Here is an 18,214-nt window from a genome sequence, read left to right as displayed (position 1 = left end):
AAGAAATGAAGACAAAGAGGTGGGAGCCATTGTTAGTACACCTCACCCCACTGTTGCAAGCCCCTTGCTCTCTGGCTGAAGGAACTTTCAGGGAACTTAAAGGGTCATGGATGAAAGTACTACAACATAATAAAAAGCCATATATAAAAATTCTACAGGAGACATCGTACTCTATAGTGAAAGACCAAAAGCTTTTTTTCTAAGAACAGGAAAAAGGCAAAGATGGTTACTTTTACTGCTTCTATTCAATATACTACTGGAAATTCTAACCAAAGCAAGTAGGTAAGAAAAAGCATCTAAACTGGAAAAGAGGAGGTAAAATTTATCTGTTTGCAAATAAAACTAGATCTAGAGATTAAACACAAACCATAAGAATTAATAAATGAATTCAGCGAAGTATTAGGATAAAAAAAATCAGCACACAGAATCAAGTGCATTCCTATACATAAACAATAAATAAATGAGAAAGAATTATCATGAAGACAATTCCATTTACAGTAGCATTAAGAATAAAATACTTAGGAATTAATTTAACCAAGGAAGAGAAAGCCTTATAAAATGAAAACAAACAACAAAAATTGCTGCAAGTCATTTCAAAAGATATAAACATAAACATATGTGATGTTCACAAAGGACACCTTACCATTAAAATATCAAAACTACCCAGAGCAATCTAGAGATTCAATGCAATCCTTATAAAAATCTCAATGTTTTTTGCAGAAACGGAAAAACCCATCCTAAAATTAATATGGAATCCCAAGGAACCCCAAATAGCCAAAACAATTTTGAAAAAGAAGACCAAACTGGAAGACTCACACTTTCTGATTTTATTTCTTAGTGCAAAGCATCAATAATCAAACAGTGATGTTGGCATAAAGAAAGACATATAGACAAATGGGATAAAATAGACCAAAAATAAATCTTCACATGTATGCTTTTGACAAGGGTCCTGACACCAACCGATGGGGAAAGGAAAGTCTTTTCAAAAAGTGATGTTGGGAAAACTGGATATCCACATGCAAAAGAATGAAACTGGACCCTTACACCATATACAAATATTAACTTACATGGATCAAGAAACTAAATATAAGATCTAGCATAATAAAACTCTTAGAAGAAAATAAAGTACAAGAGCTTCATGACATTGGATTTGATTTCTTGGATATGACACCAAGGTATAGGTAACAAAAGTAAAAATAGACAAATTGGATTTCATGAAAATTTAAAAATTTTGTGCATCAAAAGACACTATCACTAGAGTAAAAAGGCAACTCACAAAATGGGAGAAAATATTTGCAAACCATGTATCTGACAAGGGATTAATATTCAGAATTTAAAGAGAGTTCCTAAATCTCAACAACCAAAAAAATCAACCCAATTCAAAAACAGGCAAAAGACTTGAATAGACATTTCTCCAAAGAACTACTATATGAATGGCCAATAAGCACATGAAAAGATGCTCAACATCAAAAATCATTAGAGAAATGCAAATCAAAATTATAATGAAGTACCCCCCTCACACCCATTAGGATGATACTATAAAAAAACAAAAACAAAAAAAACCCAGGGTGCCTGGATGGCTTAGTTGGTTAAGTGTCCAACTCTTGATTTTGGATCAGGTCATGAGATCAAGCCCCATGTCAGGCTTCACGCTGGGCATGGAGCCTGCTTAAGATTCTCTCTGTTCCTCTCCCTTTGTCCCTCCCCTTCCAAACAAAACAAAACAAAAAACAAAAACAAAAAACAAAAAACCCCAAACAAACAGAAAACAACATGTGTTGGCAAGGATGTGGAGTAACTGGAACATCTAAGCACGGCCGATGGGAATGTAAAATGTTGCAGCCACTGCTATGAAAAACAGTATGGCAATTCCTCAAAAATTTAAGATTCCAGTTATCATATGATCCAGCAAGTCCACTTTTGGATATGTAGCCTAAAGAACTGAGGTGTCCTCACCTTCACCAGACATATCTATACATTCATGTTCATAAGAGAATTATTTTTCTATTTATTTTTTTTCCTTGCATAAACCCTTCACTCACCTAAGGGCCAGTGGAAATTTATTTTTTGTCCTTTCCATCTTTTACCAAGTTGCTTTTCCTTGCAAAATGCATGACATGACAGAGGGGAACCTGGGAGTGGGGGGCATGCCAGGGACTTAAATACAAGCTGGAGGGCAGGGCACAGGTAGGACAGGTGAGAGACAGCACGAGGGACATGGCTTCTCAGGTAAAGATGAAAGAGCAGAAAGAAGCTGTGCTAGAGGGCAGGGGGCTAAGATACTGGGTGGGAGGGGGTGAGCAGAGAGGCCCCCAACCCTGGGTTTATACCCACATTCCCTAGAGAAGTAGCAACAGGGCATGAAGACCTCCCCTTGTAAGCTCCAAGGAATAGAACAGGGACTGGGAGAATAAATCCGATTGTGCTGCCTCAGAGAAAGGGAGGAGGTGCTGACAGAGTGATACCCAAACAAGCTGAAAACTTATGTCCATGCAAAAATCTACACAAATGCTTATAGCAGCCATACTGGTAACTGCCAAAAACTAGAAGTAACCAAGATGTCCTTCATTAGGTAAATGAAGACACATACTGTGGCACATTCATAAACTGAGTATTATTATTCAGTGATAAAAAGATATGCACTATCGGGGCGCCTGGGTGGCTCAGTTGGTTAAGCGACTGCCTTCGGCTCAGGTCATGATCCCGGAGTCCCGGGATCGAGTCCCGCATCGGGCTCCCTGCTCAGCGGGGAGCCTGCTTCTCCCTCTCCCACTCCCACTGCTTGTGTTCCCTCTCTCGCCATCTCTCTCTGTCAAATAAAAAAAAAAAAAAAAAAAAAATCTTAAAAAAAAAAAAGATATGCACTATCAAACCACATAAAGACATGGTTCTTCCAAGTGAAAGAAGTCAGTCTGAAAACGGTACATACCGTATGGTTTCACATATATGACATTCTGGGAAAAGCAACACTATAAATACAATAAAAAAATCAGTGGTTGTCAGAGGCTGGGCATGACAGGAGAGAAATGAATAGATGGAGCACAGGGCATTTTTAGGGTGATGAAATTATTCTGTAAGATACTATAATGGTGGATACATGACAGTATGCATTTGTCAAAACTCATACAACTGTACAAGACAGTAAACTCTAATGTACTCTACAGACTTAGTTAATGATATATCAGTACATGTTCATCAATTGTAACAAAGGTACCAACCTAATGCAAGATGTTAATAATAGGAGAACTGTGGAGGAAGGAGAAAGAGCATGTAGAAACTCTGTAGTTTCTCCAAATTTTTATATAAAATGATACTGCTATACAACATAAAATCTATTAGAAATTTTTTAAGGAATTTTTTTAAAAAGTGAGGTCTCTGGAAATAGAAACATGTTCTGTGACTGGTAGCTATTAAACATTAAATTTAAAATAAAATAAACATTAAATTAATCATTAGAGATTATCTCCTAGTTAAAAAAAAAAAATTCAACCAAAAGATGTGTTGGAACATTCCAGCGCTTGCCTATAATGATCAAGAGCTAGGGGCTCCTGGGTGGCTCAGTTAGTTGGAAGCCCAACTAACTGAGGTCATGGTCTCAAGGTCATGAGATCAAGCCCTGTGTCAGGATCTGTGCTCAGCTTGGAGTCTGCTTGGGATTCTCTTTCTCTCTCCCTCTACCCCTCCCCGCAATTGCATGTACACACCCACGCACTCTTTTTCTGTTTCTGAGATAAAGAAATAAATAAATTTTAAAAACAGCTAAACATACTGGATTTATTTTTTTTAAGATTTTACTTATTTGAGCAAGAGAGCGAGAGCATGAGTGGTGGGAGGGGCAGAGGGAGCGGGGAAAGCAGACTCCCCGCTGAGCAGGGAGCCCGATGAGGGACTCAATCCCAGGACCCTGGGATCAATACCTGAGCCGAAGGCAGACGCTTAACCGACTGAGCTACCCAGGAGCCCCTAAACATAACTAGATTTAAAACGGTTATTTATCTATAGGATTTCTGATTTCTGTAAAATTGTACTAAGTAGTTAACAAGACAAAATATAACAGATCAACAGACCAACTCATGTTTTATTGCATAAATAAACCCTTTTTCCCTCAACCTTTTAATTCTTGTATTATTTTTCTGAATTTTAAGGATGATTAAGAGCACAAAATCAAAAAAATATCTACAGTTCTGGGAGAGCCTAAAATAGGGTAGAAACATTTTAGCAATTACTGCTCAATCTTTCCATGATTCCTGCAATCAAATACAATGAGCAATTAAGTGAAAGGTAAATAAATGCAGAGTAAATTAAGTCCCTGTTTGTCTATTAATTAATTCTAAAATATTTATAGAACAAATAGTATATATTATAGGAAATGGCTTCCAAAAAGAAGATAGACTTTAAAGAGGCAGAAAGTGCCCCTAACCCAACAGTTCTTAAATTTGTATATGCAGGTTAATGTGGAATTCGTGAAGAATTAGAATGCCTGAGCTCTTTAGAGTCAGAATTTTCATAAGACTCAAGCTCTGTATTCCTATTAAGCTTCCCAGTTAATACTTACGCACACTGAAATTTAAGTACCACAGACCTAATCATCTATAAACCTGGAAATACAAGCTGTAGAATAATTATAATTTCTTTGGCAAAATTATCAAATGAAAGATTAGAAAAATATATTTCACAAATGATAATGCACAGTAGTAAAAATGTATATGTGTTTACAGGTGAGGACCACACAGAAAATACTGGTACAACAAATTCTTGGTTAGGTAAAAACTTGAGTCACTGTCTTTACAGTAATTTTTTTTTTTTTTTAAATCTTAGCTGAATCTATAACTAAGTCTGGTAACTAAAAGGCTTTCCAGTAGGGGTGCCTGGCCGGCTCAGTCAGTGGAGCATGAGACTCTTACCTCAGGGCCATGAGTTCGAGCCCGACATTGAGCATCGAGCCTACTTTAAATAAAGAAGTAAAACATGAAATAAGTAAATAAAAAGCTTTCCAATATAATAACAAATCACAAGGCTTTCATAAAAGGTGCACTCAAGGGGCGCCTGAGCGGCTCAGTCAGTTAAACGTCTGCCTTTGGCTTAGGTCATGATCTCAGGGTCCTGGGATCGAGTCCTGAGTCGGGCTCTGCCGTCAGCAGGGAGTTTGCTTCTCCCTCTCCCTCTGCCCTTCTCCCTACTCGTGCTCCCTCTTTTTCTCTCCCTCTCTCAAATAAAAATAATAAACTCTTAAAAAAAAAAAAAGGTGCACTCAATCTTTAAAGCTCCATATGAACAACAAACACCATTAATAATAAATAAATGCATTGTTATTTTGATAAATTTTTAAAACAGATAACTAGTTTATTTGTTTGTACCAGATACCTGCAAAGAATAATGAAGAACTTGACAAGCAAAACTGACAAAGCTTGTTGTTGTTCCTCTAACCCATCTGCCATTTTCTGAACACACTGTAGTAGCTGGATCCTTAGAACCTGCAGAATATTATCAGGAAGCAGAGATATTCCTGGAGGCACATCATCTACCCTATCGGGGAAAAATAAGAAGGGTGATTAAGTATGAAGAAAATCTTTGGCACTTTAAAGGAACTGCATTTTCACCTCAAATTCTAAAGAAACTCTTTTATTCCAGATGCTCTGTGCCTTCTCTGCAAGGCACCACCAGATGATCACTATGACACTTCAGAAGATTAGTATAACACAGTAGTTAGCCTTACTTCAGAAGAGGCTTACTGAAAAGAGAGAGAGTTAGAGAATCTATTTAATATCTTCAATTGCGCTATTTTCAAAGAAAATATCCAGAATTAGTTCACCTGCTACTTAGAAATAAAACGTGTGTATATATGCATGTATACCATTTCTAAAGGAACAATAACTAGCATATAAAAATGGAGTACCTATAACTAGTTTAATATCTGTCAACTGCTTTACTAAATAAACAATATTCACCTACCTATAGGCTCCCCAAACCATGTGGTCAGAAGAGGGAGATAAGATAACCAGCAAAAGGAAAGGAGAAGGACAAACAGGTAAATGGAGAACCCTAAGCATGAACATTAATAAATTTTTTTAAAGTAATACATCAGTATTTTATGACAACCGGTTTCTGGGTAAGAAGACCATCTGGTTATTCAAAGACAAAAGCCAACACCCGATGTGACTGGCTACTCTCTCTTAGAGAGATCCCCCAGAATCAAAGTGAGAAGATCTGTGTATTAAGTTCCACCTCTGTACCATAAAGTACACCATTTAATCTGTGAAGTGCCCTATTCTATAAAATTGTAATTTCTGCCCTATTTCATAGGGTTCTGAAACCAAAAAGTCAATGTGCATTTTTAACTATGAAATATGTAAAGAACTATAAAAATGTAATATGTTTTAAATATACTATCGCTAGGGACGCCTGGGTAGCTCAGTCTTTGAGCATCTGCCTTCGACATGGGTCACGATCCCAGGGTCCTGGGACTGAGCCCCGCATCGGGCTCCCTGCTCGGTGGGAGGCCTGCTTCTCCCCCTCCCCCTGCTTGTGTTCCCTCTCTCGCTGTGTCTCTCTCTGTCAAATAAATAAAATCTTTAAAAAAATAATAATAAATAAACTATCACTAAAGCCTACAAATCTTTTCATGAAGTCACTACTAATTTTCCTATTTCTATTAAGAAAAATACCCAATCACAAAGGAGCACCACGAAGAGCAACTATGATTAAATGACAATCATACTTTAGTGTCTTCTTCAGATAACGCTTAATATGATTTACTATTATTTTTACACTGAGTTTAAAGCTATTTCATTCACTGTAGACAGAAAAATTTCAAGCACATTACCAACAGTCATATAAATATATATGATAAATATTTTTAGCCTCTTCCTGAACCATCCCACAACATTATAATAAAATAAACACCTAACTTCAATTACACAGAAATCACAAAGCACATTACCAAGGCTGCGGAATTCTATAACCATGTCACAAAAATGCATGTTTCATTTTAGTCCGGGCACCACTTCCCTTGTAATTTGGATTCTTTCCTTCTCTTTTATAGATGGTACCAGAAAAACTCTCATTTTTATATATACTTTTTTCCCTGCTAAAGAACTAAAAAGAGGTGATGAGAAAAACCACAGTACCTTCAAAATAATAAAGATTTAAATTTAAATATAACTGATTTTCAAGACTAAGCTAAACTATTCCTATTCACTTTTCCAAAATCATAAGTCAACAAGAAAGAAACATCAGATTTCCCAATATTCAATCCTAGTTATAAAGGATTAGTTCCCTTTTTCCTTAGTTGTCCCATTCTCTATTTGCATTTTTAAAAATTTTACTAGACAGAAAAAAATTAGCTTACAAAACAGAAATCTATTGTACTTATACTCGTTATAAAATTGGGGTTTGATTAGAACATGACTTGTAGATAAAGTTGAGAAAGTTTTGGCCATGTTCCTAATGCAATGAGGATTTAAGAATTTGGAAGCATTTTCCCATCATTAGAACTTTACTGCCCCCAAATTCTAAGCTCCTTTTGCTGAAATTTCCCAATCCCCAGAAATCTGTTTCACTTCTCTGTTTGGCTACTGATTGTCTACATTAAACAGCTGCCCACTGTTGTCTCCATCTAACACAGGAAGAGAAGTCCAGCTTAAATTCCAAGGCTTTAAATTCTGGTAAAAGCATTCTTTGCTTGCATTAGGAATTCTCTAACTTAAAAGTTCTGTCAAGAGGCGCCTGGGTGGCTCAGATGGTTGAGCATCTGCCTTCGGCTCAGGTCATGATCCCAGGGTCCTGGGATCGAGCCCCACATCAGGCTCCTGGCTCAGCGGGGAGCCTTCTTCTCTCTCTCCTTCTGCCTCTCCCCCTGCTCATGCTCTCTCTCTCTCTGTATCTGTGTGTCTCAAATGAATAAATAAAATCTTTAAAAAAATAAATAGGGCGCCTGGGTGGCTCAGTTGGTTAGGCGACTGCCTTCGGCTCAGGTCATGATCCTGGAGTCCCGGGATTGAGTCCCACATCAGGCTCCCTGCTCAGCAGGGAGTCTGCTTCTCCCTCTGACCCTCCTCCCTCTCGTGCTCTCTGTCTCTCATTGTCTCTCTCGCAAATAAATAAAATCTTAAAAAAATAAATTAATTAATTAAATAAAATAAATAAAAGTTCTATCAACTCAGTTTAACTTAAATGAGGATTATCTGTGAGTTTCTTATCTTTAAGGTGAACAGACTAGTTTTATACATCTTGCACATCATATTCACTTGAAAAACTGAAAGTTTTCTATTAGTAAAATCTAAATTCATGGTTTAGTTTTCTGTCAGATATGAAATAAAGTTTTAAATAAACCAGCTAAATCATGAATAAAGCAATGTTCTGGCATTCTTCATCTTATTTTAAATATAGTGGCAATAAAAGTCTACATAATGTTTTAGGAAATGACCTCCCAAGAAAGGAGACATGTATAACAAGTGCACCTTACAAACTTTAGAAGACTTCATTTCAATATCCCAAGTATTCAAAGGCCCAAATCCTGACTCCATAAAATCCTTAGGCTCATGATTTAAAGTGAGCTGCAAATTATTAAAATAAAAGCACTTCGAAGCACAAACCACAAGAATACCCTCTTATGAGTAGAAATCAATAATATGTAACCTTGTTTTGAGTTCAAGATTTAATACTTTTCAACCTTTATAAACCTGTTACAAATCATCTAATGAAGAATTCTAAGACTGTACTTATAAATAATGAAGTACTAGTGCTTTCTGAGCATTAAAGCACATCTTAGGTTCAATGCCTTGGTCCAAAGCTCTGATGATTTCTTCTCTGAATTATTAAAATCGCCTCTTAACTGCGCTTCTTGCCTTCAGTCTCAACCGTTTCCAGTTTAACCTCCTAATGCTACCACAGGGACTTTTAAAAAACAAACTTCATCATGCACTCTCATGCAGAAAATTCTTTAGTAGAGCCTCGCATCTTCTGTAACAAAAAATCGAAGTCCATTAGCAACACATGCATGGCATTTCATGATCTGGGTTCTGATTCTCCAGACTCAATTCACCCACGCCCACCCTCTTACTGCCTACCTCCATCCACAAACTGCAAACACTTCCCTCCCTGAAGATTTTTAATTCTCTAGATACTCTTTCTCATCATCAACCACCACCCATTTCTCCCCTTCCACCTCACAGTATCTCTATAAATGGAGTTCCTATTGTGGCTGTGTCTGGTGTCTCCTCACTTCTCCAGCTTTTTACCCCAGCCTAACCTCTCTTATCCAAGTAACAACTACGACGTCTTCAAGATGGCTTGAGAAAAAGTAAAAAACTTTTTCTGGGAAGTGGGCCTGGGAACTGTGAATGTAAAATGGTAGTAGGCAGAGCAATGGCAGATAAGATTTATACTTCTACTTGAACTTTTCCACAAAATTTGAATTTTCCTCCCATTTTATGATTTTTAAATCTAGCTTTGAAAAATCTAAATACTTCACCTCCTCCAAGATGTTTTCGAAGGCCCTACTCTATAATAAAACCATAATTTTAAGTATAGTGTTTTCAGTGAGTTCTGTGAGTCTAACTAATTACTGAGCCAAAGGGAGTCGTGAAAACTTCCAAATTTATATCTGGTTGGTCAGAGATGAGGAAGGCTCCCAAGACTTGCAACTGGTGTCTGAAGTGAGGGCAGTCTTGTTGAGGACTTTGCCCTTCATCTTTTGGATCTGTCACTACCTCCAGGTAGTTAGTGTTAGAAATGAAGTGTGTTGCAGGACACCCAGTTGCTAGTAGTTCACCAAGGTAGTCCTCTTTACTTCTAGAAGTCAAATTTCATATTAGCAGGAAAGCCTGCTGTGATCAATTAACGAAGTCTGCCATGAGAGCAGGGTTATGCAGGAATACCATGTATGTCACATAACTGCCATCCTTGTAATAGGTCATCAATGAAGTCTTTGTGTCTCAAATTAACAAACTCATCTAAGGATAAGAAGTTTATACATACCTGGTAGGCAACTTTTCGAAGTCAACATCTAAGAACTGTTCATAGCTAGAAACAAAACTGTCCAACCAGAGCTTCAGGTAATCTGGATCTTTCTGAAATAAGAAAACCAATATTAAGTATACCTATCAGAAAAAAACAAAAAACATGCTTTCATTCCTATAAGCAGATATGAAGCAATAATATGAAATCTCTTAAGTGATATTCATGAAAACATATGTGCTATTTTAAAATGTCTATTAAGTATAGGGGCACCTGGGTGGCTCAGTAAGTTAAGTGTCTGCCTTTGGCTCAGGTCATGATCTCGGTGTCCTGGGATGTAGCCCCGCATCAGGCTCCCTGCCCAGCGGGGAGTCGGCTTCTACCTCTCCCTCAGTCCCTCCCCACCTCCCCACTCAAGCTCTCTCACTCGCTCTGAAATAAATAAATAAAATCTTTAAAAAAATAATAGTAAAATGTCTATTAAGTATAGTGAACCCTCAAGTGGCTTCCCACATCACTCACACAAAGAGCTACAGTCTTAACAATGTCCTATAAGAGTCTAAACAATTTGCCCTCCCCTATCTCTCTGACCTTAGCCTCTACTACCCTGGCATCCTGGCTGTTATTGGGACATGCCAGACGTACTCCCACCTTTCCCACCTTAATTCCTTTCAATAGCTGTTTTCTCTACCCAGAAGACTCTATAGATGAATGGCTAACTCCCTCATCCTCTTCAAGTCATTCTTTAAACAACATTCTCAAAAAAGCCTACTTTTACCACCCTTTCTTAGAACTGCTGATCTTCTTACTAACCTTTACCTGACCCTATTCTGTCTTCCCACCCGTGGTGCTTTCTCACCATCTATCATACCATCTCATTTACTTAGTTATTAATTTATTGTCTGTCTTTTCCCCTAGAATATAGACTTCACAAGTTTAAGGCCTTTCTAAGGGCTTACCACAAGTGACCTCTTTTTGTTTACTAATGAATACCAAGTGCCTAAACAGTGCTTGACACTGAGCAGGTGCTCAATAAATATTTGTTTAATGAATTAGTGAAAAATACAAGATGCATAAATAAAATAAAATCAGATATAGATCATTAATCTAAACATAAAAGCTAAAATTAAACACTTCTAGAAGAAACTATAGGAGATATAATATACCTTTATAGGAGACATACCTTTGCAACCTTGGGGTAGACAAAAATTTCTTGGGAGCACACAAAAATCAAAAGCCAAAAAAAATAATAGTAAGTCTTAATCAAAATTAAAAACATCAGGGCGCCTGGGTGGCTCAGTTGTTAAGCGTCTACCTTCGGCTAGGGTCATGATTCCAGGGTCCTAGGATCAAGCCCCGCATCAGGCTCCCTGCTCCGCGGGAAGCCTGCTTCTCCCTCTCCCACTCCCCCTGCTTGTGTTGCTGCTCTCGCTATCTGTCTCTCTGTCAAATAAATAAATAAAATCTTAAAAAAAAAAAATCTACCCACCAAAAGACACCAATAAGAAAATGAAAAGGCACGCCATATACCAGCTGAAAATATTCTTTTTTTTTTTTGTGTATATTTTTTTTTTTTTTAAAGATTTTATTTATTTATTTGCGAGAGAGAGAATGAGAGACAGAGAGCATGAGAGGGAGGAGGGTCAGAGGGAGAAGCAGACTCCCTGCTGAGCAGGGAGCCCGATGCGGGACTCGATCCCGGGACTCCAGGATCATGACCTGAGCCGAAGGCAGTCGCCCAACCAACTGAGCCACCCAGGCGCCCCCAGCTGAAAATATTCTTAATACATATATTTGACAAAGAACTTACACCAAGAACATATAAAGCACTCCTAAAACTCAATACCAAAAGGACAACTCAATTTAAAAATGGGCAAAGGGCAAACACCTCACAAAAGGGGATACAGGAATGACCAGTGTGTGAAAGCATGCTCAACATCATTAGCTATCCAGAGAAAAGCAAATAAAAATCAAATGGAACACCCATTACACACTCATGAGAATGGCCAAAACTAAAAACCTTGACCATTCCAAGTGTTGGAGAAGATGTGGAGCAACTAGAACTCACACTTCTGGTGGGAGTATAAAATGGTATAATCATTTAGAAAATAGTTTGGTAGTTTCTTTTAATGTTAAACATAGACACAGAACATGGCCCTTCCGTGAAAGAGGAAAAAACACAGAACTACAAAAATATACAAAGATGTTCATAGAAGATTTATTTTTAATAGGCAAAAGCTGGAAACAACACAAAATTCCATCAACCTGTTCACTGACAAAGAAATTGTGGTATACTCATACAATGGAATACTATTCAGGAATAACACTGAATGAACTGTTGATACAACGACAGGCAGAAATTCTAAAAACGTAACTGAGCAAGAAATGCCAGACATTAAAGTGTATACACTGTATGATTTCATTTATACAAAGTTCTAGAGCAGGCTATGATGACAGAAATTAGATTACTGGTTGTTTTTCAGAGGACTGACTACAAAGGGACACAAAAGAAACTTTCCTAGGTGATAAAAATTTTCTATTTTATTATATAGTAGTTACACAAATGTTTGCCTGTATCAAAACATGAAATTTGACACTTAAAATGTGTGCATTTTATGGTCTGTAAGTCATATCTCAAAGTTTATTTGAAATGATTCCTCAGAAATGTCTTTTTAAATATAAACTGCATCATTAAAAATGATGCTCGAATTTATTTCCTCCCTCTCCTTAACCGTTCTTTACTGAAGTCAATTTCAACAATACTCAGAAGTTTTACTTAGTCATTAAATATTACTGGTTAGGCACTGCACTTGGATAAAGGGAACTCAAGTAATTTATTTCCCTAAAATAAAAGCATTACACTACAAATCAGAATCGCTAAAAGAATGTTCCCAGAATGTACAGAGACTGCTGACCTTTTGTGTATTTGTTTTTTCTATTAATATACTGTTCCAAAATCAGATTGTAAATTGCCACTATCTACATCATCACTGAGAAATAAGATGGAAATATTTCAGAAAAAGATTTCTCACGTGAGAAATTTTCTCAAGGATTCCATTACTTGCTATTTTCATTTCCAACTAGCACATTATTCATGTATTCATTTACTCATTTATCCACTCAGAATAGGAATCCAGAAATACAAGTAGCTGGAGTTTTCCTTATCATTTTTGCTTTTAATAAAGCCACAAAACAGTCTCATAACACCATAAAGAATTAATGCATTTCTCCTCATAGTTTATTTAGGAACTCTACAGTATCTGGTTCAAAGTCTAAAAGTCAGGGTTACCAAGTGGTTGGCAGGTACAAGGTTCTCCTAGGAAGCTGACGAACTATAAGGAAAGAAATGGTACTTAAATCTGGAAATGTTTCATTTAGTAAGAAGTAAAGTAGTTGCAGTTTTTTGAGCATATGCCATGTGCTAAGTACTACAGCAAGCATTTTTAAATAATATGTATCATTCCATTTACTCCTTACATCTATCCAGAGGTTTCAATTCCCCATTTTGTAGGTTAGAAAAGGGATGTTCCAGAATATATAACTTGTCCAGTCACACAGTTAGTTATTGATAGTGCTGGGATTAAAATGCAAAATATATGAATCCAACTGTGGTCCTTCTACTACCCTATACTGTCTTTGAACTATAAGCACAGCTCTAGTGAGCAAATAGAGGAAAAAGAGTTATCAGGGTCAGTAAACTCAAGGCCGTACACAATTTAATACACAAAACCACATTCTACACAGCCTGACAAAATTCTTAGAGAATCTACACTTTACTGCCAAAAACCATAAAAAGAAAGATCTCCACGTACCCAGAAACCATATTAATTAAATCTCAAGTTTAGTCACTTTCATGGTTAAGAGTTTGGTATACTGAAACACCACAGTATGATCTATTTTTCCATTTGTACACTATTTATTAACATAACACATAAATGTATTACATACTGCAGGAGCACTGGGGCCAAATTACGTGGACTCTAATACTTGCTTTGGCACTTTCTTGAACAAGTCATCCTATGTTTGCTATCAGTCTTTTCCTCTATAAAAATGAATATAATGATAGTACCTTTCTTACAGGGCCATTATAAAAATTAAATAATCTAATATATGTCAAGGGCTTAGAATAATTCCTAGCACAGAGGATATGCTCAAGAATTAATTTTATTTTTATAACCTACTATGTGCCAAAATTAGGAAACTCCCATAAAACAGGAATAATCTATGCAACAAACGTATTTAAATATTTCATAATCCCCCTTGACATATGATTTTAATTGTATTCTTTTTTTTTTTTAAAGATCTTATTTATTTGAGACAGAGAGACTGAGAGAGAGAGCACATGAGAGGGGGGAGGGTCAGAGGGAGAAGCAGACTCCCCGCTGAGCAGGGAGCCCGATGCGGGACTCGATCCAGGGACTCCAGGATCATGACCTGAGCCAAAGGCAGTCGCTTAACCAACTGAGCCACCCAGGCGCCCTTATTCTCTTCTTTTTAAATCTCTTGGCATTTACTATCTGTGTAACTTTGGCCATGTTACTTGATTTCTCCAATTTGTTCTTCATCTATATTATTTCCTACCTCATAGGGTGTTGAGAGCACAAAATGAGATAACATACGTAAGACATTCAACAATGCCTGTCATTTAGCAATTACTCAAAACACTACTTAAACAACAAATATTTTATCAGTTTTTGGGGTGACAAATTCAAAACCAGCTCAGAATTTCTGAGCCTTCATCATAGTGAAGATGTCAAGTAGGGCTGCAGTCATAGCAAAGCTTGACTGGGCTGGAAGAACTACTTTCAGCCTCACTCATGTGGTTGGTGGCTGGCACGGCTTCAGTTCTTCGTAACATGGGGCTCTCCACTGGGCTGCATACAACATAGCAGCTCGCTTCACCAAATCAATGATCCAAGAAAAAAAGGAGTAACCGAGATGAAAACAAGAGTGTCTTTTCTAATTTCGGAAATTATATACCATCGCTTCTGCCAAATTCTATGGTCACAAAAGAACCCTGGTACAATGTAGGAGAGGACTGTAAAAGGGTATGAATACCAGGATGTGAAGATCTTTTTTTTTTAAAGATTTTATTTATTTGAGAGAGAGAATGAGACAGAGAGAGAGCATGAGAGGGGGGAGGGTCAGAGGGAGCCTGATGCGGGACTCGATCCTGGGACTCCAGAATCATGACCTGAGCTGAAGGCAGTCGCTTAACCAACTGAGCCACCCAGGCACCCAGGATGTGAGGATCTTAAAGGCTGGTGACCACAAATATCTATCTAGTTCACTAATTTTTAGCCTTTTTTTAAACATATTTATTTTTTTAAGGTTTTATTTATTTATTTGACAGAGAGAGCACGAGCAGGGGGAACAGCAGGCAGAGGAAGAAGCAGGATTCCCGCTGAGCAAGAAGCCCGACGCAGGACTTGATTCCAGGACCCTGGGACCATGACCTGAGCCAAAGACAGATGCTTAACCAACTGAGCCACCCAGGCGCCCCTAAACATTAAGTATTTAGAGTGATAAATTTTCCTAAGTAATGTGTAGCCACTTCCCATCAAGTTCTAAAATTGCAGTACTTTTATCATTCAGGTCCCCCCAAATTCTAATTGATTAATTAATGTATTTATTAATTTATTTATCTACTTATTTATTTTAGAGAGAGAGAGAGAGAGAGGTGGAGGAGGGACAGAGGGAGAGGGAGAGCAGGCTCCATGCCCAGCGTGGAGCCTGACTCCGGGCTCCATCTCACAACCATGAGATCATAACCTGAGCCAAAATCAAGAGTCGGACACTTAATTGACTGAGCCACACAATGCCCCTCAGAATTCTAATTTTTATTACTTGTTCTTTAATCAAAGGTTTATTTAAAAGGGTATTTCATGGCCTCCAAACATTCCTTTTTAATCTTTTTGCTACTGATTTCTTCCTTCATTGTCATTGTTAAACATAATCTATTATTTTGATCATTAGAAATTTGTTGAAATTTGCTGTTATCATTTTTGTAAATGTGTGCTTCAAAGGACTGTATGTTGAATACAGTATTCTACATAAATCCCTAACATCAAGTTTGTCAATTCTATTGTTTGAGTCTTCTGTATCTTTACTGACCTTTTTGTCTATTCATTCTATCAATTATTGACATTTTTTTTTAAACTACTAAGGCAAGTTAAATAGAAAAAAAAACCTTAAAATTGTCATATGTTCATTTCTCTGTATTTTGAGACTATGAGGTACACACAAATTTAAAATTGTTATATTTTCCTGGTGAATTGAACTGTTTTGTTTTGCTGAACATGGCTTTATTTCACTTTACTCTTGGAAAAAATTTCATTTGGTTGGAAATAATAGATTGGTAAGTCTTTTCTGTAAGATGTCAACCTTTTCCCTTCTGTCGTTATTACTGAAAAATCAGCTATTAATCTGTCATCCCTTTGAAGATAATCTTTTTTCCTCTGCAGCTTTTAAGATTTTTCTTTCTCTTTGATTTTCTGCAAAACCACTACAATTTCACTACAATGTACCTTGGTATGGAATTAGTTTTACTTATTCTGCTTGAAATTCAGTGGACTTTCATTAATCTTGGAACGCTCTCACCTGTAATCTCTTCAAATATTACATTTGTTTCATTCTTCCTTTCCTGTCCTTTTCAGAGTCCAATTAAACATGTATTAAGCCTTTTCACACTAGCCTTCATATCTCTTAACCTTCCTTCCATATTTTCCATTTCTTTGACTCCTAGCTTATATTGTAAAAAGGACTTATCTCCCTTCCAATTCTCTAATTCTCTTCTGCTGTCTAAACTCCTATCAACCACATTTATTGGTTTTTAAATATCATTATTGGGTTTTCCCCCTATTTCTAGATATTCTATTTCTTTTTTAAAACTGCTAGTTCACTTTTTATATCATATTTCTCTGATTCTAAGTTGTTTTGTTTTTTAAATTTTGGTATCTTTGAAATCAAAATGCATCTTACAATTGCTCTCAGAGAGGCTGCTGTTAAGACTTATCTGTCAATGCCTGTGCAAACCTGTTAACAGCTGTTTCATATTGATATCCTTTCACTAGATTTATGCACAAAGTACTACCACATGTTGAGTTTAATCGCTGTTCAAAATGTTCGAAAAATTATACGATGATTAGGCAATAAAATGAAGTTATTGTGTACACAAAAAAGACATGAAAATAGAGCAGTAGGGTATAATTTGACATTAATGACACAACTATTTGTTACTGTAGAAATAATCACGATTTTATGTTTTATGGCAAGGCAACAGCTAAGTCCTTTACAAAACTGACAATGGGAGATACCCTCAAAAGAGGAAAACTGAAATACATGCAAAAGAATTACCTACCAATGCCAGTCAGTGCAAATAAAGACAAGAGAACCTATCAAATCGCTTGGAAAAGATGAAAGAAATTCCAAGGCAATGAAAGTCTGGTATGGTTGATTCATACATCATGAATTAAAGTATTAAGCTGCAATTGAAAAAATACTTGGTATCTGAAGTTTCTTCTTCCAGAAGGATTGCATTTGCTTGTACCAAGCACCAGACTAGTCTGCATGACCTGGGGCTTTCTGGACTTTCCCTACAACGAAAAGGTAAAATTGATTCGCAAATTTATGAAAGAATCAACTGGTGGTACCATCCTCTCAGGGACTTTTCACCTTTTGGCTCTGCTTAACACAAAGCCATTTTCCCTTGGAGTCCCCAAGTAAAGATGAAAGAGTGAGGTGGGTCTGTTCCCAGTTGATCTTTACCCCACAGGTGTACACCTCTGGGGATCATAAGAGAAAATCTATTAAGACTTCTCACTCTGATTAGTCCCTTAGCTTTGACTTCCTCCTTCCATCCACAAGACCATGAAAACAAAAGCTCAAATTCACCAGAAAAAGTAGCTTCCATTCTCCATCTACCTAAATTCCTGTTTCCACTAAGATTTAGCCTCATAAAGCCTTACCATCATCTTGCCAGCTTCTCAATGATATCAAGATATTTCTTAAATTTTATTCAGAATTATAATTTTCAGAAAGGTTGGTCCAACAACCTAGCCTAATTTATTACCAAACGGAAAGTCTAAATTAAGGTCACTTTTCCTTTGTACTTTTGGTCAGGATTTCTATGTGCCTGGAACATAGTCTGTGGCTCTTAAACTACAATCCATTCTTTAAAACCTTGAACAAAGCTACCTCTTTAATCAATCCCTGATGACTTCATTCATCTTCCCTAAGGTCTCACATCTAAGCCTAC

General features: G+C 37.0%; 1 protein-coding gene across 1 annotated transcript in view; it reads right to left on the bottom strand.

The window, feature by feature from the left end:
- The window catches only part of NBEAL1 (neurobeachin like 1), a 173,884-nt gene that overhangs the window by 141,839 nt on the left and 13,831 nt on the right, over positions 1 to 18,214 (bottom strand). The window contains 2 exon segments of the mRNA XM_044913621.1: positions 5,365 to 5,526; positions 9,979 to 10,070. Of these exon segments, the coding sequence (XP_044769556.1) occupies positions 5,365 to 5,526; positions 9,979 to 10,070 (254 nt within the window).

This window comes from Neomonachus schauinslandi, chromosome 3 (genome assembly GCF_002201575.2).
Source record: "Neomonachus schauinslandi chromosome 3, ASM220157v2, whole genome shotgun sequence".
NCBI lineage: Eukaryota > Metazoa > Chordata > Mammalia > Carnivora > Phocidae > Neomonachus > Neomonachus schauinslandi.
The sequence above is the reverse complement of the archived record's forward strand: the minus strand, read 5'-3'. Positions and strand labels throughout refer to the sequence as shown.